This window comes from Plectropomus leopardus, chromosome 1 (assembly GCF_008729295.1).
Source record: "Plectropomus leopardus isolate mb chromosome 1, YSFRI_Pleo_2.0, whole genome shotgun sequence".
Lineage (NCBI taxonomy): Eukaryota > Metazoa > Chordata > Actinopteri > Perciformes > Serranidae > Plectropomus > Plectropomus leopardus.
The window spans coordinates 36,482,128-36,504,506 of record NC_056463.1 but is presented as its reverse complement, the minus strand read 5'-3'; the positions used below and the strand labels follow the sequence as shown (position 1 = coordinate 36,504,506).

Sequence of the window (22,379 nt, the reverse complement as noted above, 5' to 3'; positions counted from 1 at the left end):
CCACCTTTAGCAGCAACAACTGCAGTCGAGCGTTTGCGATAACTGGCAATGAGTCTTTCACATCGCTGTGGAGGAATTTTGGCCCACTCTTCTTTGCAGAATTGTTTTAAATCAGCCACATTGGAGGGTTCCCGAGCATGAACCACCTTTTTAAGGTCATGCCACAGCATCTCAATTGGGTTCAGGTCTGGACTTTGACTAGGCCACTCCAAAACCCTCATTTTGTTTTTTTTTTTAAGCCATTCAGAAGTGGATTTGCTGGTTTGCTTTGGATCATTGTCCTGCTGCAGAACCCAAGTGCGGTTCAGCTTGAGGTCACGAACTGATGGCCGGACATTCTCCTTCAGGATTTGTTGGTAGAGAGCAGAGTTCATGGTTCCTTCAATCACAGCAAGTCGTCCAGGTCCTGAAGCAGCAAAGCAGCCCCAAACCATCACACTACCACCACCACCATGTTTCACTGCTGGCATGATGTTCTTTTTATCAAAGCAAGGCCACACTTTTATCAAGCAAGTGAGGCCTGCAGTTGTTTAGGTGTTGTTCTGGGTTCCTTTGTGACCTCTTGGATCAGTCGTCGCTGTGCTCTTGGGGTACTTTTTGTAGGCCGGCCACTCCTGGGAAGGTTCACCACTGTTCCATGCTTTCTCCATTTGTGGATAATGGCTCTCACTGTGGTTCGCTGGAGTCCGAAAGATTTAGAAATGGCTTTGTAACCTTTTCCAGACTGAGACATGTCAATTACTTTTCTTCTGATCTGCTCTGGAATTTCTTTGGATCGCGTCATGATGTCTTGGGTTCAATATGGCCGACCTCACCCTGTCAGACAGGTTCTTTTTAAGTGATCTCTTGATTTGAAAGGTCTGGCAGCATTCAGACTGGGGTGTGGCTATGGAATTGAACTCAGTTTTCCACAATAATATGATTAATCACAATTGCCTCATCATTTAACAAGGGGGGCAATTATTTTTTCACACAGGATCATGTAGGTTTGGATAGTATTTTTCTCTTAACAAATAAAATCTTCACAGAAAAACAGCATTTTATGTTTACTTGGGTTATCTTTGTTTAATATTTAAATTTGTTTGATGATCTGAAACAGTTGAGTGTGACACACATGCAAAAAAAGTAAGAAGTCAGGAAGGGGGCAAATACTTTTTCACAGCACTGTATATTTTCTTTCTTTATTATAACCTCTAAGGTCCACTGTTGTAAAATTGCCACATCTATTTGAAAATGTAGTAGTACCTATTCCTGACTGAATATATGGTTTGGAAGGTTTGTTTTTTTGACAAATGCTTGTAACTGCATGGGAGCTGTTTAAAGTTTCAATAAGTAATACTCTGACCAGTCACTAAATACAAGAGCTGAATAACCAAGAAAACAGGTTCATCATGATCTGCCCTGTTCTTCTAATGATTCTAATGAATTGGCTATTACCTGCCATAGCTGTAGGCCAATGATTTTATTGAATTAATTAATTAATTATTATTATTTTTTTTTTTACATATGGACTAGATCAGTGGTTCTCAACCTTTTTCTTGTCAAGGACTCTTGACGAGATACACACTAGGTCATGGACCCCCATTTGATAAAATATTGCATCTGAAAAGATTTGGATTGTTAGTTCCAGACTTCCAGACAGATTTAGTTTTCAACTAAAGATGAGGAAATATCTGTTGATAACGTAAGACCAATAATCAGAGCAGTTGCTTGTACAACTCTTACCCACATTGGGTTCACTCCTATAGTGAATGAATTAGTGAAAATAAACTTTCCCTTTTTTTCTGGGGTTCTCTTGAACTCACTCAAAGACCCCTAGTTGGAAACACCTGGACTAGATAATACAGGTGTTATTTTTGGTATATTCTGAAGTCAGTTTGAACTAAAATGAGGCATGGTCATCATCCGAGGAGCAAACATGACCGGACAAATAAAAATTGGCAGATTTTTATGGGGAATTATGTAGGGCTGTAGCAAATTGGCCAAAGCTTTGAAGCTTCATTCATAATAATGACACTTGATTTCTAAATCAACATTCGAATATTGTACAGCTTCTTTTTGTTTCTGCATGTCTATTCATTCAGTTTAAACCTGGTATTTCTGCACAGTTGCAAATAAAGATAAGGTTACACCAATACTATTAGTTTTACATTATTTGTAGAATTAAATTTCAGTGGAGGCTGCAAAGGATTGTTTCCCACTCCTGTGATACAAACATTGCCAATAAGTCCAAAACATTGTGAGGTTCAAAAGTCAAAATCTTTTGAAAAAGATAGACATGCTCAACCAGTTTTAAAAAATATTCTGCTTCAATACATATTTATTGCCGTTTAGCCTTTCAAAAACACCATTTTTCACAGCAGTAAAAAGCTGTTTTCTCCCCCACTCGTCTCACACAAATTGAGACATGCACCTGTACTAACAGGGTGGTCTATGAGCAATCTAACAGCACCATATGTTACATTTATTCATTAAAGTAATTCTATTTATTAAGAAAAGTAACTAAAGAATTCTAATGGATGACTGTTCAAAGTGAGGATTTTTTAATAAGGAGTGGTTTTTTTTTGTTTTTTTTGTGGGGGTGATAATGTCTTAAAATATGACAACTGACATACAGAGCTTTATTAGGTACAGTCCGCAAATTTTATGACTTGCTCTTTATACCGGAATGGAGCAAATTAGTGTTGCTATTTACCAGAGTTGTGAATATTAACATAAATATTACGTAAATATTTATAACCAATCATTATCTGATGACTTGCTGCCAAGTCCTTTGTCCACTGATGCTGTTACATAATAAGTATGTAGACGTCTCAGTGGATTAGTAAGAACTGTAAACTTACTGCCTGTATATCTCCCTGACATTTGAACACTGAGTTTGTGCCAGCTCAGGAGAAAGATCTGGAAATGTTATACACATGGAGCCTTTTATGTCTTTTATGAGGCGCTTGTTAAGAAGCAGCAGAGATGGGTGGATTGATGTACCTGGCACTTTTATGTGGAGGTTATCTAAGGATTTGACATCCATTTGTGAGATTCACCAACCATATCACAGATGTGGATATTCACAGATGGAAAATCTCTGCTGGTTTTAACATTTAAAAGCTGAAAAGATTCCACACACATATTTTGCGTATCTCAAAAGGAAATGTAGCTGCAACATGAGTGCCAATCAGACACATCCCCTCAACCAGTGTTTGGTGTTAAAACACATCATAAACACTTCATCCTGAAGTGGGATGATTGTTTTTCCATGAGCTACAGCAGATTGATTTTCGAGGCCTTCAGATGAACCACATGAAGTCTTAAAACACCGGGACGACTGATGGTTACACAGACCTTTTTAGAGTCTGTTCAGTGTTTGTTGTACAGCAACAGAACATTGTGCCCTGCCAGAAGTGATGTCATTTTTAAATCCCCCTTCCAAAGCTTCACCAGTGCTCTCGTTCAGACTGAGATATACATAGCAGACTGCGATGTGGTTGACATGGCAGAACAGATCGCTCTGTCAGAATCATAACTGGGGCGAAATGTAAATGAACATTCATTTACATCTTTTGTTTTTGTTTTTGCCTAATTTAGCGGTGCAGTAATAGTCTTTTCTTTTGGTAGATGAAAGAGTCAACCATTGAAAGGAATGCAGGTCACACGGTGTGTCCTGGTTAGGTCTTATGTTGTGTGGTTTGCATATGAAGTTACGATACTATAGGATTCATTTTTGTAACAAAATGGCTCTGAAGGTTAATACCATAAGTAGGGGTGTCAGGTTTAAATTCCAACATTCAGATCCAGTCTAAGATCGTGTTGCAATAATATATATAGCGCTCCTAATAAATGGTCCTGCTGCAGATGTTTTAATCATGGCAGGCATTCAAAAAAATGAATGTGGGGGAAACCCTGACAGTTACGGCTACATAAATAAACTTTTCTGCAGCCATAAGTGAGTAGTGGTGAGGGCAGAATAAAGAAGAAATTAAAAGATAAAATTAAAATGAAAATAGACAACATCACATAAAAGCAAGTCTATGAAAATGGGTTTTAAGAAGTGATTTAAAAGAAATCACTGATTCTGCCAGCCTTATCTCCTCGGGCAGGTGGTTCCAAAGCTGAGGGGCCCTGATAGCAAAGGCACGGTCGCCTTTAATTTTAAAGCCTCAACTGTGGAGCAACCAGAAGGGCCCCACCCAAGGATCTAAGGCTGTGAACTGGCTCATTAAGGGTCAGATATGGGTAACATTTAGCCTTAATAAAGTGTAAATAGTTTAGCTATATTTAAGTCCTTTATTTATTTATTTTTTTTACATTTGTTTTAAAAACACTGTCTTTAGAGGGGTTTTTCCAATTATAAAAGATAATACATGTAAACAAAATAGTATTGGCAGCAAATATGGTATAACCTTAAAATGAAAAGGCAAATCGAAAACAAACAAACAAACAAACAAACAAAAAAAAAATAGGCAATGATAATGATCATGATAATAATAATTATTAATACTGGGATCAGTAACAGATGTTACAGCCGTCACAATGTGTAGAAATCTTGAAGATTACATGGGCTGCAATCTTTTATATTCATATTTCTGATTTGCCCAGACCCCACTCCTGTCTTTAGGTTTTATTGGTCTTAATTAACATTTTGTTTCAAAAAGTCCATGAAGCTCCCTAAGATATTCTCAAAAACTGCCAGCTTTCCTTTTGTAACGTATGTTAGTTTCTCCAGCAATACGTGTTGATAAATCCTTAGTAATATTTTACACCTGGTTTGTTCATATCATTTCATCCTATGGGTATTTGAATTCGCCCCTGTACAGTTGTCATGAATGTTGAAATTAGCTATAGAGACCAAACCCGTTTTTTGTTGTCTTTTTTGCACCAGACTGTAAACATATTTATTTCTGCTGTAGTAGCTGCATTTTTCACAATGTTGGCAGCACTAGCTGTGCTCACACTGCTAACGGTGCTTAAGGGTGAACATATCCGATAGCAGTTGTCCCTTGCAGCAACAGCAGTGGCAGTGGATAACAGTTGAGTTTCTTTCTGCAGATATTGCTTCAGATTTTGTAGAAGCATTGTCCTGATCACAGAATGGTCTTTCCTTTTTTGTGTAGAACAAAAGAATTGGAAATCAAACAAAACAACTAAGCGAGCAGGCCCTCCAAAATTTCTCCAAAACTCAAAATTTGTCTCATCTGTCGGTGGTAACCGGCAGCCAGGTGCTTCATCTGTTTCTCATGCAAATGTGCAACACATCTTGACCCACATAGAGGCAATCTGCACAGGATAATTTGTGAGTTTTTGTCACAGAGAGACAAAGCAGCACATCCACTTAATTGAGAGCAATCTGTACCAACACAGTTTGCGGTCCTATCCTGGTTTGTGCGTGCGTGTGTGTATGTGTGTGTGTGAGTGTGAAGGGAAGGAGCAGACAGATGCTTTCATTCATAATAAATGCAAGTCACTTTACAGGCCTGGCGAACATTTCCCTGAAATGTTCTCATATAAGTGGGCTCCTGGCTGACATCATCGCACATTGCACGCACATGTGGGTGTGCATGTGTGTGTGTGCAGTGTTCCCTTCTGGTAATGCTATCAAAGCCTCTGTCTAAGACAGCACTCACACAGAGCTGGCTGAATGTGAAAATGCTGTTTACATGTCAAAGCAATGTGGGTCCACATGAGGCTATTTTAGTGAGGATCTCTGTCAACACTAAAAAGCCCAAATAATAGGAAAACCGTTAAATCTAAGGTTGGACAATGATAAAATTTTTTCCGATGCCGTTGCAAAATTGATACTTTTGATACAGTGGCAATGCCTAAATGGTGCCTGAAAACAACGAAAACAAACACAAAATGACCATTAACGACACAACAAAGAGCTTTTTTTTTTGAGGAAAGCCACATTTGAATTTGAAATTGAACAATAAATTAACTCTTGACAGTTTAAAGCAGTGTTTCCCAGTTGGTGGGTCACGGGTCCATTCTCCATTAGCCATAAGTGACTCAAGAACATGTCAGATTTGTAAAAAAAAGGCACTAGGTACTTTATTTTGAAGTACAGTGAATTTTTGGCACAGAGCTTTTATTTTGAAGGCTGCTGTTCAGCTACTATTTTATTACCCTGTTCTAGGTATTATTTGGCCTATTAACATGCTGCGCCTTTGCAGTGTTTTTATTCCAATAATCCTGAAGAAATAATATGCACATAGTTGATTTCATTGCTTTATTTGCTCAGTTTTAAGTAATTGCACTTTACGTTTGCAATATGTTTTATGTCTTTGTGATCTAAACCTACATGTTTCATACATTTTGTGAAATAAAATGAATTATGTGGCCGTTTGTCATATGTGGGGACCTTGAAATAGGTTCTGTCGACAAATTCATTTAATACACATAATTAAAAAACCCAAATCCAACTACAGTAATTGAACACTGAATAACAGTTGCAGTACTAGTAACAGAAAAATACATTTTGAGTTGGGATCAATAATTGTCTCCCCAACTCAGGAGAAACATGTCTCAGTTATCTGTTATCTGCAGGGATTTTCACTACAATAGCTGGTCTACCTTAACAGTCCACCTTAAGGGAGCCTGGTCAAATTAACTTCACTCCCTAATTTAAGGGAGTGAAGTTGATCTTCTTCACTTTAATCAGCAGGTGAGAAGAAAAAAACTGGAACTTGTTGGATCTTGAGGAGTTGTAGCATTTATTCACAGACAATTAGCCAAAACTGTACACACATTGCACTTCTGCGTTTAACTTCATATTTTCTGTAACTGAGTGAAATATTAGGAAGGTATGGAATACTACATACCGCCCAAGCTTAATTGGCACTGGGTTTTGGTGCCCAACCCCAGTTAAGACCCAAGTATATTTCATCGTTACTGCTTGTTGGACGATCAAAGTGCTTCAGAAATGTCCTCCTCCTACAGCATTCTAATGTTAGTTTGCTTGGGGGTTTGTCTGACAATTTTAGTAACTTTCCGAAATAGACATTTCAGCATTCACAGTCACCAGTCCACTAGTTTTGTGGAGGTGAGAAAAGAAGCTGATCAAAGCGAGTACAACACTATGAATGTTTTCCAGGATAGATTGGAAAATTTGTGTCCCCGGAATCATCTCCCCCAAAATGATGGCCAACTTTTCACTCTGCCTTCCCCCCCAACAAGTTTTATGAGCTCGATCTTTTGGCATAATGCAGCTCTTGGGCTTTGTTCAGACGACACTCTCAATCATTATAGTGAGGCCACTGCACTGACTCAGCAGGGGTGCTGACACAAAAGGCTTCAGTCGCAAAACAATTGATCATCTGACAAAATAGTCCAAACTTGCTCAACTTTTGTCTTCAACCAACAAGGGGCTGTGTGTACCAATCAAATTTGTGCAATAGCATATTCCAGCTAGCTTACTTTTTTTAGGTTAGCAAAGGTTTTTTTTTCAATGTGAATGGCATATTAGGTCCATTAGTCTTGCAGTTGTAGAGAGGGAGGATAAAGTGCTCTTGACATGATGGAGCTGTCGGCCAGTTTGTAAACATTTGTCTTTTTAACCTTACTGGTGTACATCCCATATGTGACAATTTTAAAGCTTGTGTTGGAGGGCAAAAACCTCCAGCTCAGTGTAGAAAGAGGGCCAACATTATGGAAAAAAGAAATATTTTCCTTTTTAGTCAGCATAATGTGACCATGCTCTAAATGCAGTATGTGCTATGTTGTCCAGCGAACCACTCGTGCACTTTTCCAGCTGTACCAAATGTTGTAGTATATATCACAGTGTTGATGATGTGGTTATGTCAGCTGAGGCTGCAGTTTGACCTTACCTTGAACCTCTAACTGTTGCTCCCTCAGCTAGTTCAGATTTTTTGTATTTTATTTCCCGCCTGCAGAGATCCACTGTCACTCTCTCTCTCTCTCTCTCTCTCTCACTTGCACCTATCCACTTACTTTCTCACACACACACACACACACACACACACACACATACACACACACACACACACACACACGTTTGCTCTCCTAAGTGTGTCCAGGTCAAGTTGAATGGAAAGGACCGTGAAACATGCTGGAAAGTAATTTGGGAGTTTGGAAGTCTGTCTTCTTGGTGTTTGTACTTGGCGGTTGTTGCCGCCTGACCTCACCCTACATGACTGATGGTATCAAAATGTTGGCAGTCTGTGGAGAAGCTGTTGTTAAACTGAAAGGGGACTGGTTTTAATAATCTCACATGTGGCTTCCTCAGCCAGTGTGTTGCAAAGGGAATGTGGTAGCAGTGTTAGCCTCAGGTCAAAGGGTCTGCAGGGTTTATTATCAAGTTCTTCACACTGTTTCTCTCTGTCTCTTTCACACACACACACACACACACACACACACACACACACACACACCACTTTTATAATGTTTTGGACGTAATCCGATCTCTTTAATTCATCAGGTGTGAAGCCATGTTTGTGACGGCCCCCGAGCAGAGTAGAGCTTATATCATACATGTGCTTACGGCTTGACGCCGGTTCCAGATCCACAAACCCTTTGACAAATGTTCCCCGCATTTTCCGAATGACGTTCCAACTTGTTCCCCCTCGCTTGTCCCCACCCCCATTCCATCTTATTCTTTTCCTGTGTGCATGTGTGCTTTTATAGACAAGAGGTCACCAGTAGTGACTGTCTTTCCTCTCCCTCCCTCTGTCTGCTCCAGTTATCTACAGCCCAGCCTGTTAGTAGACTTACTGTGGCTCAGTCTTTAGGCTTGCTTTTCTCTTCAGACTTTGCTGATTTGTTGAAAAAGATTACTGCGTGTTTGTTGGAGTTCAGGGGAGGCAGATGTCAGTCCTTGTTAAAGCTCTGGATGACATAAAGCAGAGGAAATGCGGAGCAAGGCCAACGCTGGACGGACCCTCACTTGGATTCTTCAAGCACCATCAGAGAGACGGGAGTTATTCAAAGAGCCGTGAAGAGGAAATGTTAACGGAGAGAAACAGAGAGAAGAGGATCGGTGCCTTCTGAGCAGTGAGCTAGCTTTCAGGGTAATGAGCAATGTGTGAACTTGTTAACTAGGCCTATTCTCTTTGACCTTAATTTAAACTGAGGATTAGCCATCTCATCAGAGTTCTTGGTGAAAAGCCAAGGCTTGTTTTGCCTCGAGCAAACTCAAAAGAAGGATTGGGAAAGAAACTAGCTGCTCATTCCCTCGGAGAAAGCTTTTGCATATTTCCTTTGGCAAGGAACGTGAAGCGATTAAAAAGCTAATTTATTTGGACCGACTTCAAGAAAAGAAAAAACACACCGCATTTACATTTATTGCCATAATGGATTTGGATCAGTTGTATGGCTCAGCCCAGGAGCATGCTGTTTATCTACCTGAATTCAGCTCATCAAAGGATCCAAGAACTTATTGATAATCTCCGTTTTCTCAAGCAATGGAGCTCCGTAAGAGAGCAAAGCTGAGCAAACTGCAACATAATTCAGGCCTCTCACAGGATGCAGCAGCTGAAGGGAGATGCAGCAGTGACATGATGTCGGGGACAAAACGGTCTGATGCCTCACAGGAGGGCATTAAGCAGGTCTCTCTGCATGAAGGATCCGGTACTTGTTCCGGTTCAGGCATTCTTCCCCGGTGGCCTTGGCGACAGCGTGTTTCCATGGCAGCCGGGCTGTTATTAGCGGGGCTGCTGGCACTGACTCAGGCCTGGTGTGTCAATGCCATACACGAGAATCTGCTGTGGTTCTCTCAGCTCACGGTAGGAGTTATATACTGTGTTTATTTGAAACTTTGATTAAGAGAGCACTTTGCAGACAAGCTCTCAGTTACAGTCACAGCTGCAGTGTGAGTTTCAGGTTGGTGACATGGTGCAAATAAAAAACGTTTTCGGTGAGAAAATATATATGTTTTATTTTTTCTTCATTGCTTGCCTCCATTGTCCTCTTTGTTGTTATTAGCAGCCATGCTGAATGAATCCTTGATCCTTGACCAGTTCAGTTTATAGAATATCATATAAAACTATGTATATACAAAAAAAAAAAATGTTCTCACCTATAAGGCATCCTGCTGTGCCTCACTTGAGGAGAAAGTAGAAACTTAGTTTCTGTTTCAAAAAGGCACTATAACTCTTCAAAAAAACTGCAGAGAAATGCTTTACAACAGTATTACTAATGGGAATAATAGGATAACTCAATATATAATCATATTGGCCACAATAACAGTCATATCATTAAACAGTCAGTAGTACAACACAGGAATTAATCATAAACAGCACTTATTCATTTCTGAGTTCTCTTGTACAGTACTATCAGCAGATCACAGTATTCACAGCAAAAGTCCACGTTTTTTTTTTTTTTTCCTTTTTTTTTTTTTTTTTTTTACAGCATGTGCCATTAACATGTCACCAGTTGAGATCTCGTCCAGTAGTTGTAGGGTTGATGGTTCAGTCTTTATTGTCTTCTTGTCCTGACCTGTCATATCATAGTGTCTTGAGCAAGACACCAATTCCAACTTTCTCCTGATGGCCACCTCAGCAACATAAATGCAAAATTACAAATTCTAAAGTGCTTTGTCTGCTCAGTTGGAGAAATGCTATATAAATGCTGCCCATTAACAATTTACCATGCCAATCAGTCTTAAACTGACAAAAGAAAAATGGAAACGTCATAAGTTAAACAGGCCCTATGCAAAGTTTTGCATGTATGAGTTGGCTGGACCTGTTTCTTAACATGTAAGTGGCTGAGGCAGCAACTTGGAGCTAAAGTGTTGTGGAACTTGTTGTAGAAAGGAGCCGCTACGCTAATGTGTCGACGTCCAAATAGCAATATTCACTGTTTGAGCGCAGTACCAAGTTGCAGCAGTGAGTTAGCCAGTGTGAGACACACATGCACTAAAATGAAATGCATCCACAGCTTGACTACCTTACAACAGCAAGAGAATCTTGGAGTACAACACAGGGAAGTAGTGTGACTTCTGACTTCACTATATCTTCACATTTACTCAGCAAATAGTGGCTTGCTGCTGTAATAATGCTAAGAATATTGTATACAGAAACTTTAAGAGATGTCTTGCAAATATTGTCAATATTAGTGATAATAAAGTAGTCAAAGAGCATGAGAATATAGGTGTTGCTGTGATGGGACTTTGCTAAGGTTACTAAACTTCAAAGGCGTGCACTTTCCCACCCTCTAAGGTTCAACAAAATGAATTTGAGTCAGAACGATGTCAAGCACAGCCTTTACATGCCTGCTGTGTCTCAGGAAGAAGTCTAGTTTACACCACCTTTACGGGTGGACCAGTGCTGTGGAGGGTCCTAAAGGTGAAAACTTACTTTATTTCTATGAACATTGTTTTCACGCCTGGGGCTGTCATTGTGTTAACAGTGTCAGTCTCTTTTCTTTGTGATTTTGTTCATCATTTCTGATGTGTGTTGTAGCGAGCAACATAGAGTTAATACTAGTTTGTATCTAAAATGTTATCTCTGTGTTACAGTGGTTCTTTATTGTAATCCTCGGGTCTCAAAACCCTGCTTCTAAAATGCTCCAAATCCTTTTTTAGGGTGGCTGAAATAAGCTGTATTGCTGAGCCCATCCACTGCAGTACATTGCTTATGTTCCCTGTCAGACTCCAGCCTACTTCTCCAAAATTTGGGGTGTGCAGACCACCATCTACTGTATGTTATATACATTGACTATTGAGAAGTACCCCATACAACCCCACTTCAAAAAACCAAAACTATCCCTTTAAGGATTTTTGTGTCCATTATTTGTTTTAAATGGTCTTTTTTGTAAGGGATGAGCTTTTAATCATAAGTCATTACTGGAAAAATCTGACCTAAATGGCATGCTGATGGTACTCAGAAATATGCTTTGGTTTTTAATAAGCAGATTTCAAGATCACTTCAAATGACTTCATTCAGCTGTGGAGAGACAGTAATACTGGATACTTCCAGTTATGTCTCATATCCAATATGTCAAAGAAATATATCACTATAGTCAGAGATGGCATTTTTCAGTTGAGCACAGCTGTAGAAGTGGACATGATAGATGGCTGATTATGTTAATCTTCTGCAGCTGGTTGTTCACTGTTTGCTGTGTGTTTTTACCCCCCGGTGGAGCTGTAATGATGCATGGCAAGCAGGAAATCTCTTGGGAGGACATCATCTAAGCATCTACACACACACACACACACACACACACACACACCGTGTTACCTGTATTATTGTTACTGTCGAGGATTACGAGTGTATTAGCTGCTTTGCCTCTATCCTCCATGTTTCTGTCATGCTTTGCCAGGATATCTGTTTTCCATATTTCAGAAAATACAAGCCTTTGATTTCATACAACTTGAAATCCCCTTTTTGCTTTCAGGAAGTGGAGCGGGAGATCTCATTTCGGACAGAGTGTGGACTGTACTACTCCTACTACAAGCAAATGCTGCAGGCCCCCTCCATACAGGAAGGTATGCTCTATATTCATGGGGATATCATTTTTCTATCACACCAATACTGGCCTTTAATTGAACTGATCAAATATCAGCCAGTCCATTTATGTCATCTTTGATTTTATTAGTCTAATTTGCTTTTCATCTGACCTATACAGCTTTATCTATTCACAGTTGAGTAGCTGTAAAAAAACCTTTGCAGTCCTATCAAACTTTCTCCATGCTGAAGCCATGTGGACAGGACTCTATTAAGAGAGATACCCCCTATATAGTTTATCACCGGTTTATCCAAAATATTATATTGATTCTTTGTACAACAATGAGGGATGGGGTCCGAAACCTGGTTCTATTTAGCACCTGGTTGCGCTTTAACGTTTGAGCTTATTGATAGTACCGCTATGGAGTCCTGTGGGTCCTGTAACGTAACATTACATTTTAAGTCGAGTCACAATCTATATCCAGTCACTGGTCCGCAGACATTGATTGTCCGATAGAGTATTTGAATGCAATTGAATGCAACCAAACGAAGAAGAAATCTGGTGGCCAAGGGGGCGAACACAACCCGCATGGCCAAGCACATCAACATTGTACATGAAATTAAAGCTAAATGCAGTACCTTTGGCTTAAAAAAACTTCCTCAGCTCTGTCTTCTGCTGCTGCTGCTGCTGCACAGTCGGCACAGTCTTCATCATCATCCGCTCACAGCAGCAGTGGTAAGCACACCCAAACTCTGGAGCAAGTCCCGTCAGTTAAAAATAGAATTCAAATGTTGAAATCGGAATTGAAATCAGCAGAATAAGACCCAGTTAGTTAAATAAAAAAGGTTCCATAAGGTTTCATTATGATGTATTCAAGGGTGACTTAGTAAAATGACTATAAGGAAAAGGTAAATAAAATGTCATCATGATGTGTTCACATCATGAATCATAAATCAAGAAAAATAAGATTAAGTTTTTGGACAGTTTTTTGGGTGAGAAATATGTTTTCTCAGCGATATAAACGAAACAGTCACTCGTTAAGCAATAAAAGCAAAATCAACTCTGTTAAAAACCTATTGACGCCTCGTCTTTCCACCAAACAAAAGAAAAGTATTGATACTGGTACTGATAAAGACTTGGACCTTAATCCAAAAATTTACGATCCCCATCCCTAAAAATAGTACAATATCTGACAAAATCACAAAGTACTTTCTTTGTCATTTGTAGTTTGTGGTTTTTAAGAGGGAGAAAAAAATCTATTAAAACCATAAACCAAGTTTGGTGTGATAATCTGAGATTTTATTTTTAGGCCATATCGCCCAGCCCTATATTATAGTTATTGCAGCATGGTCTTCAAAATTCAAAATGTCCAATCCTGACAAAATGGACATTGTTTTCTTACGTGGACAGAGACATCAGGTGGCTGTCTCTTCCCTCTCTTACAAGGAAAAAGAAACTTTTTCCTCCCTTTTTCCAACCAGACCAAACAAATCACTGCAGTTTCTCGTGATGCACAGTCTGGTCCGAGGGAAATTGGTCTAATTATTTGTTCCCATTATCATGTAAAATTCCTAGTTGGAAACAGGCCTAATTTTCCACTATGGCAAATAATTAAGCCGTAAGCTAATCAGTTGAGGAACTGGCTGACCTCTCTTTCTGTCTCACTCTGTGCTCACTTCTCTTCCTGTCAGCAGAACGGCTTGGTATGCACAAACTACAGTGGTTTATGGGTTAGGCAGGGAAAAGAAAAATGTAGGGATGGCATCATGGAAGAAATAAGAAAATAAAAGATTGATTTGGCAAAGAAAAAAAGGGTGAGATGGGAGAAAGTAAAAAGGATGGAAGGAGAAGGACGGAAAGATATACAGTAGACTCAAGGATGAGAGGCACAAGGACAGAAGGATGAAGGGACTAAGAGAGGTAAGAAGGATCAAAATAAGAAAGGGAGGAAGGACAGAGGGAAGGACAAAGACAAGGGATAAAGCAAAAATGACAGTATGAAAGGAAGATAAAAAGGAATGAATGAAGCGGAGTGGGCCGTGTGTGTGGGTAGTAATGTGTACTTTGTTTATGGAAAACGGTGCTGGTTTTTATGGTCTTACATGGATCAAGAACACAGCAGTGATCAGGCTGACGCGTCCCTGCCTGCAGCACAGACTCAGCTCTCTGCTGCAAGTTTGGTGTCACGCTTCGTTCCAGTCAAACCAAATGCATAATAATGATACTGCTCCCAGTGTCCAATTTGGAACAATGACAGTAGTGTGTGTGTGTGTGCGCACACACACTCAAATAACATCAGTACCAGCCTTTTTGCATGGAATGATAATGCCATTGTTAAAGGATAATTCTGGTTTGTTACAACTTGGGTCATGTTTGAGTAGTTTTTGCCAGTAATACTTCCCAAAGTACTTTGCTGTAAATTACTGAAAAGCAATAAGAAAAGGCAAGAGAAATTATCCATCAGATAGGTTGTAAGCAAACCCTCAGTTTAACCTTGTTTGAAAGAGAGACCAAATGTGAATGGTAAAATTTTAACCATAGAAGTTTACTGACCATTCTGTGAATTGAGGGATTATTACCCTCTGATTCTACTGGGTGCTTGTTGATGAAGTTATGTCTACGATGCTGATTTGCTCCATCCTCCATGCAGCTTTGTATCCACCACGAGTGTCCGTGAGCATCTCAGAAGCTTGGTGTCCTGCCGACTGATACTGTAGACCTGCTGAGATTGTGCTTATTTTGTCATTTTCCCTTGATTTTGTTGTCATTTTTCCTTGAATTTTATGATTCTACCATTGCAGAGTAGACTACATATATAAATGCTTTCCTTTTCTGTCTGTTTCACCTATGTTTATTGATGTTTTTGCCCACTTTGCACACCACCATTGTCTAGAACATCCGCGATCGGCTTCAGAACAGACATTTCTGGTACCTTCAAGCAGGGCTACATAATTATTGCCAAAATCATAATCGCAATTACCTTGATCAGTATTGTGATCATGATCATTTATCATGATTATTAATTGTTTGTCAGGACAAAATATTTTTATTGCACTTAACATTTGGATAAACAGAACACTGCTCTCACTTCCATGTTGCGCTACATTTCTGCTAATGTAATAATCTTTGAATCAAAGTAAGACTCAAAAAAGCTTCATCATCACAGGCATTCAGTGCATCTTCAGTGGATACATATCATAGTATGACGCCTATACATTTTGTGGGATTTGAACTTTTTGCAGTGTCACCGTAAATCTGAGTTGACACTGGACATGAACCAGGATTAATGATAATGGAACAGTGACATTCGCAACGTTATTCTTCCTGGCCTCCATGCATTTATAGCACTGCAGACTGTGTTTTTTTAAGGTTATGTTGCTTTGCTGCGCAGACACAAGACCTGTGCAGGCCTTGCATATGGTTTGTTTTATCCCAAGAATAAACAATGGATGATTTTAATTTTGCCCGTCTGCAGTGGCAACAGCAAAGTTTTTTACAGGCTGCAGCGACATGACAGCTCTTCAGAAAAGAAGGCTGCTTTGAGTTTGGGGAATGCATGAGTTTTCTATGAGCGGGGCACAAATTTTAAACTACATTGTTGCAGCTGATCATGTTCATTTGATAGTTAGAAGTCAAAACAGTGACCCCAATTAATATTTGTTTAATTGTTCAGTCCTACCTTCATGTGTTCATATCGAAAAAAACAATCTGGTTTAACTGTTGAATTGTGTACAACATCAACCTGTCATCTGGCGTTTCTTTCTCTGTTTTATTTTGTCGTACCTGATGCCCCATTCTCCGATTTCAGCATTTATTTTGATGAGATATTATCACCACTGATAGAAATAATGTCCAAAACTACAGATACAAGACCCAAAATGTAATGAACTTGAATCAGCCTTTTTAGCGTGCAATAACACGTTTTGGCCACTTGTGGGGAGCAGAAACACGCTATGAGCCTAAAACTGTAGTATTACCTTCTAAGTTAATATGGCAAACTTGTTTGAAAACAATGGTTTCTCAACACATCCAGCAAATAAGCAGAAGTAGCACTTGCCACATTTAATATCCAAAAGGTCAAAGGTCAACTTCACAGTGACATCATTATGTTCTGCAAAAACACCATTAATCAATACCAGGTGTGATTGTGACCATATTACACATTTATTTAGATTCTAAGGCGGTGATATCTGTAATCTTGGATGCCGACCGTGAAACTGTGCTGATTGTATAGATTTGTTGTTTAGCAGAGGTGGTATATGAGGAAAAATGTCATGCCTGCACACTTGTGTGGCACTCCATGCCACACAATCTTATTTAAAATAACGTTTCAGTCTTGCTTGAATCCTCATCAGGTAACATGTTTAAAAAGAGTAAACTGCACCTATATTCATCGATATTGCACACCAAGAGGCCAACGAGCTCTATGGTGGCAGGTGTGGTTAACCATCTGAACCACTAAAGGTGGCAGAATTGACAATCAACAATTACATAAATTACATAGAAAAAACAGCAGTGTCATGGCATTAAAAAACATCAAACATATCTTAATGGATAAAAACATTATATCAAGATTCTTTATATCAAAATCCATCATCAGTCTACGTTCCCTACGTTCAAAGTAGCAGAGGTTTTATGCCACTAAGATCTTGACGCATCTGCTCCTATGATCAGTTTATCCACATATCCCATATGTCATTTACTGTATGAAATAACTCCAGTGTTGTTATTTTTTTTCAATTTTATTTCATAATTTATTTTATGAAGTTACCTTTCGGTACATGCGCTATAAAACGCTGTGAGTACAGCTGATATATTTAGGTTTTTAGGTGAATAGCAGTGTATCAGTGCTTAGTTGTTTTTTTTTTTTTTTTAATTGAGCAAAGAAAGCAAAGTGTGAGGGCTTCCAATGAATGCATTGATGGATTTAGAAACCCTTGTGCTCACAGCAATTATAGAATTAAATCCAAGCAGAACAAACTGTGGTTTTAGCGGTCGACAGAAATTTTAAACACTCTCATTGTTCTTTTACAGTAGCATCATACTCTGTAAATTAGCAAAGTGAGCTTTAAGAAACTTTCATACCTCCTCTTCCCAATAATAATTTCCTAATATCAGTCAAAGTCACTGTGAAGACATGGTGGCATTTTTTAAATCGTGTGTGTGTGTGTGTGTGTGTGTGTGTGTGTGTGTGTGTGTGTGTGTGTGTGTGTGTGTGTGTGTGTTCCTTCCCAGGGCTCTCCGATTTGATCCATGACAACTTGACAGAATCCAAGAGGACCATTAATCTCCTGCAGCGAATGAATATCTACCAGGAGGTCTTCCTCAGTATTCTATACAGAGTACTGCCCATACAGGTAACACATCTCTCAGCTGTCATCTATTTACTGTTGGCTTGTTAAACACAGGAGATTAGAGTAATGACCGCCACACTTCAAAATGATCGACTGTCTCCGTGACTTTTCTTGTCATCTTAGCCTTGAAACAAATCGGTCTCGATGTGTGAAAAAAGTAAAAAATGATATCACACTCCACTATTTTCTTTTGTCATGATGATTAACAAAGTCCAGTATCAGGTTTTAACAAAAGCCCCACTCATGACTGAATCGTAATCAGAAATCATAATCAGAAATACTTTGATTGTGGTTCATTACAGTCGCTCTGATGCCAGCATAGAGAATTATTGCAAGTTGAAATAAGTACCAGCACAAGCACAAAATATAAAAATATTGTACCTATAACATGTTTTTTTTTTTTTTTTACTGTAATCTGTAGCTTTTATTACCAGGTCACTTTGCTGTGTTCCTTCTGCCAATAGAAATTAGCCTTTTGGCTACAATTGGGTGCATTTACATTTTATTTAAAAAATTTTCATTAATGTACATTGTCCCTCTATAACAAATAAAGGCAAATGAATAAATAAATAAATACAGTAAAAGTAAACAATAAGTAAATATTGAAAAAAAATAAGTATGTATAATATGCTGAGTATGTAAGTGTGTACAAATATAAATGTAAAGAAATACAGTAAAAGACAATCAGCAATATGTGAATATTTAAATTATAATATGGATAATGTGTTGAGTGTGTAAGATACAAAATGTGCCTACATTGCAATGTATAAAACTATCCTGCAAGTTCAAAATATAAAAATATAAGTGTGTGTGCAATAAATCATAAGAATATATCCAATATATAACAATAAGAATATATACAAAAAGGAGCAGGACTGCAACTATAATGCACTACATTAACTGTTCATGCCGAGGCTGTCTTGATTGCTATCAGAGTTAAGGCTAACATTAGCAACTCACTCCAGCTCTTTATGGATTTGGGGAAATTTACAAGCAGTCTTAGTGTTACTTAAACTAATTCTGACCTTTTGGTAGTTGTATCCCTTTATTTTTCAATGAAAAGTCACTTCAGCCGCCTTCAAGTTCTCGCTACTGTTATGAATAATAGTCATTTTAGGAGACTGTTAGACGTTTGAGGTGCTGTGGCATTTTACATTTTGGTCTTTAAAGCTGACATGGCTCGGTACACTTGCGCTTGTCACACTGGAGGAAAAGGTTTCTATATTGGCATATCAATTAACTGAGAAACAGTTACTTAGCTGGATCTCAGTGTGACACGAGCGCCACGAAGTGAAATATCAGACCAAACTCTGAAAATGTCCCTGAGTGCCTGAATCACTCGTCATTGCAGTCATCTCTCGGTATGTTCATTTGCAGTGCCTAATGAACTAATGCTGTCTGTGTATGTGTATGTGTGTGTGTGTGTGTGTGTGTGTGTGTGTGTGTGTTTGTGTGTTTGTTTCAGTCATATCTGGAGCCTGTGTATTTCTACATTTACACAGTGTTCTCGCTCCAAGCGGTGTATGTGATCGCTCTGTACCTCACAGCATGGCTCCTGTCTGGTTCCTGGCTGGCTGGTGGGCTCACTGGGGTCTGGTACATCCTCAACAGGTGTGTAATGACAGTGTGTGTGTGCTTGAGACAGTGTTAGGGGTGGGAGTGTTATGCTCCTTTAAGACATGCACTTGACTCAGTAAATGATATGGCAGTTTTACATGTCAGGGAAAGATGGTTAATTTTCTTATTTTGGATCCCCACTGAAGCCTGACGAACCATGTTGTTTAAACAAAGCCTCAAAATTCTGTGTAAACCATTTTTAGATTGCAATATTAGTTCAACAGCTGTTACTTATTTTGTGATGGGAGTGCATACAAAAACCCCCAGTAAGAATGAAAAAAAACAAAAACAAACTTACTTCTTCCATGTTTTTCCCTCTCTACTTTATAAGAGACATATTTTCCTCATTTTCAGGTTCATACTTGTGTGTTTACTAGGGCTGCACCTGTCAATTATTTTTTTCTCGATTGATATAAGAATTATTTTTCGATAAGTCTAATCTAATGACTAATGTATATATATTTTTTAAATCACTTTATTGACATATTAATTAATTTACCAACAAAATAAGATATCTAGTACTTGTCTCATTAATATTTAAATAATTTTGTGCAATTGTCTTCTTGATAATTTACATGTCACTGATGTTATGATATTATTATTATTATTATTATTATTATCATTATCATTATCATTATCATTATCATTATCATTATTATTATCATCATAGACCCTTTTTAGCATATACCAGATAAGAAAAAATAAAGGACCTTAAACTCAAGGATTGCTGTGAGACATTAATCAATTTCATCACTATATTATCACTGAGGCCCTCTCCCTGAGCTGGAGAATCAGCATGTTTTCATACGTAATTGATTTAAAATTTTAAATGGTTATGACATGGATTTATGTCACCACCGGAGTAGGCTAATGTTCATTTTGGAAAACCACCAGCGAATGTTTCTTTGCATCAGTTTGGGAAAAAGAAAAGAAGTGAAATGATTCACAGACTATAACAACAGTCACAGACTGTAAAAGTGCTCTGTAGCAATAGTTTAAGCTGTTTTCACACTCGTGCACAGCCGTTAAAGTAAACAGAAAAGATTAACTGGATGAATAACAATGTTAGGTGAAGCATGGTGACTACTACAAATAGAAACACATTCCATATGATGATATTCCTTATCTATCATGCCTTGGTGGGGACAAAATATGAACAGGACAGTGCTGTCTTGCTGCCGTCATGAGAAAATGCTCCGCAGTGCTTTCGCTTGGGGTTTCAGTGGAGAGCAGCTGCACCCTGTGGGAAGTCATTTCAGCTTGTTCTTTGGAAACTGTGCTCCAACTGAGCACAGCTTACCATATTGCGACACACTGATGCACATTTTGCTAATGGACGTATTTCTGTAATCGATTATGTCGACAAATCGCCCAAGCCTTAATATTCATATGCTTTAATGTTAAAAAATACTTTATTTACCTCATATTGTCCACGCTCAAACACATTTTTTCACCCTGTGAGAAACACCCTTTTTAGCACCTGTCTCTTGAAAAAGCCCAGTTGTCCTCTGATTGATCTGCGTCTCAGGGTCTTGTGTATCTTCTGTGTCTCTGCACCATTATTGCAGTTGGGGTCTGACCTCAAAAGAGTATAGTGGGATTTTCTGCCATGATGAAACACAACAGGACATTTTCCAGGATTAGTATGATCCGAAATGGAGTAGAAATTAACAACATCCAGTACCAACACTACGTGTTTTCCTGTTGTTAGCATGTAGCTGTATGTCACAGTGTAGGCTACATATCTTAAAACTTGCAGGGTGCCTCAGGCAGATGACCATACTGAGAAATGTGTCAAACTTTGGCCACATTTAATGTGATCATCTGACGATTCCAAAAGGTACGCAAGTGATCAAACGATCCATGCCCTCTCCAATATATCTGACATTTATTGACTTACTTTTGTGAATGTGTGGTGGGTGTTTGTTTGTTTTTTAAATCGCTTTTTTAGGCCCTATGCAAAATCAGGGCATAAAACACTTATTCACACCTCTTTTTAATATATTTACTTAAGTATATATCATTAGTGACCAACTCTTGATATTATGCTGAAATCATTTATTTCCTTGTAGGCCTTGATAACTAATTTGATCACACTTCCACAGTGAAATCTCTTTTGATTTCTGCCCTTTAAAAAATGCCTAGCTGCATGTATGTGAAGATTTAATGCGTCCCCAAATCATGTTATTGCCTCAGATTCTGCAAATAAAAAACAAACCCTAGCTGTACTTCGTTTTCTACAGCAAAATGGGCTTTGATTTCTTTTTCTGCTTATTTAATAAATCCCTGTTTTAAAATAGTCATAAGCTTTTAATACATTTACATATTTCTATTTCACTTTGCAAGGCTTTGTATAAAAAGAACAGTCAAATGAACAGATTAAGCATTCACAAGGTCCTCATTAAGACAGCAGTGCAGTAAAGGTCACATTGAGTCATGATTTCTCCTACACAAGGAAAATCAATCATTTTAATGAACCACTTTAGCAGCAACTTTTTGTGAATAAGGCAATTTTAATAGTTTCTAGTTCTTTTATGTCAGGTGTGATGTTTTTAAATGTTTTCTTTTCCCTCACATTTGAATGAGAAAAAAAAGTTGCTCTAGAATAGCAAGTACTCCTGAACCTTCTCTCATGCCAGCTGCTCACAGAGTGAAAATCCAGCATAGACTTTACCCACAAAATAAATATTGTGTGTGTTTAGTGTGCTAAAAAGAATTCAATCAGTGTGTCACGTTCAGTAAATCACAAAACTGATAGGGAACTTCACTGGATCCATAGCGATTTATTTTCATGTAGTATGGTCAGGGTTAAAGACTCAGTGTCATTTTGTAAATACACTGCCTTCAAGTAGATAAAGCAGTTTTTTTCCTTATAAATCTAATCAAAGCGACTGATGTCTCTTGTGTCTCTTTCTGTCTGTATCTTGAAAGGAATACCTCGCCCACAAAATGACCTATTAAATACCTACTGTAAACCAGGTTTTTGTTGAATTTGAGAAGAAAACGTTGTGTTTT

General features: G+C 38.5%; 1 protein-coding gene across 4 annotated transcripts in view; it reads left to right on the top strand.

The window, feature by feature from the left end:
* Nucleotides 1-22,379, top strand: part of dpy19l3 (dpy-19 like C-mannosyltransferase 3) — a 79,963-nt gene that overhangs the window by 5,543 nt on the left and 52,041 nt on the right. For 3 of the 4 annotated variants that reach the window (XM_042484505.1, XM_042484517.1, XM_042484496.1), the window contains exons 4-6: nt 12,343-12,433; nt 17,629-17,750; nt 19,213-19,358. In XM_042484505.1, coding sequence (XP_042340439.1) covers nt 12,343-12,433; nt 17,629-17,750; nt 19,213-19,358 — 359 coding nt within the window. Of the gene's footprint in view, nt 1-8,698; nt 9,732-12,342; nt 12,434-17,628; nt 17,751-19,212; nt 19,359-22,379 lie in introns of those variants that run through there. The other variant, XM_042484511.1, reaches the window with a different exon arrangement.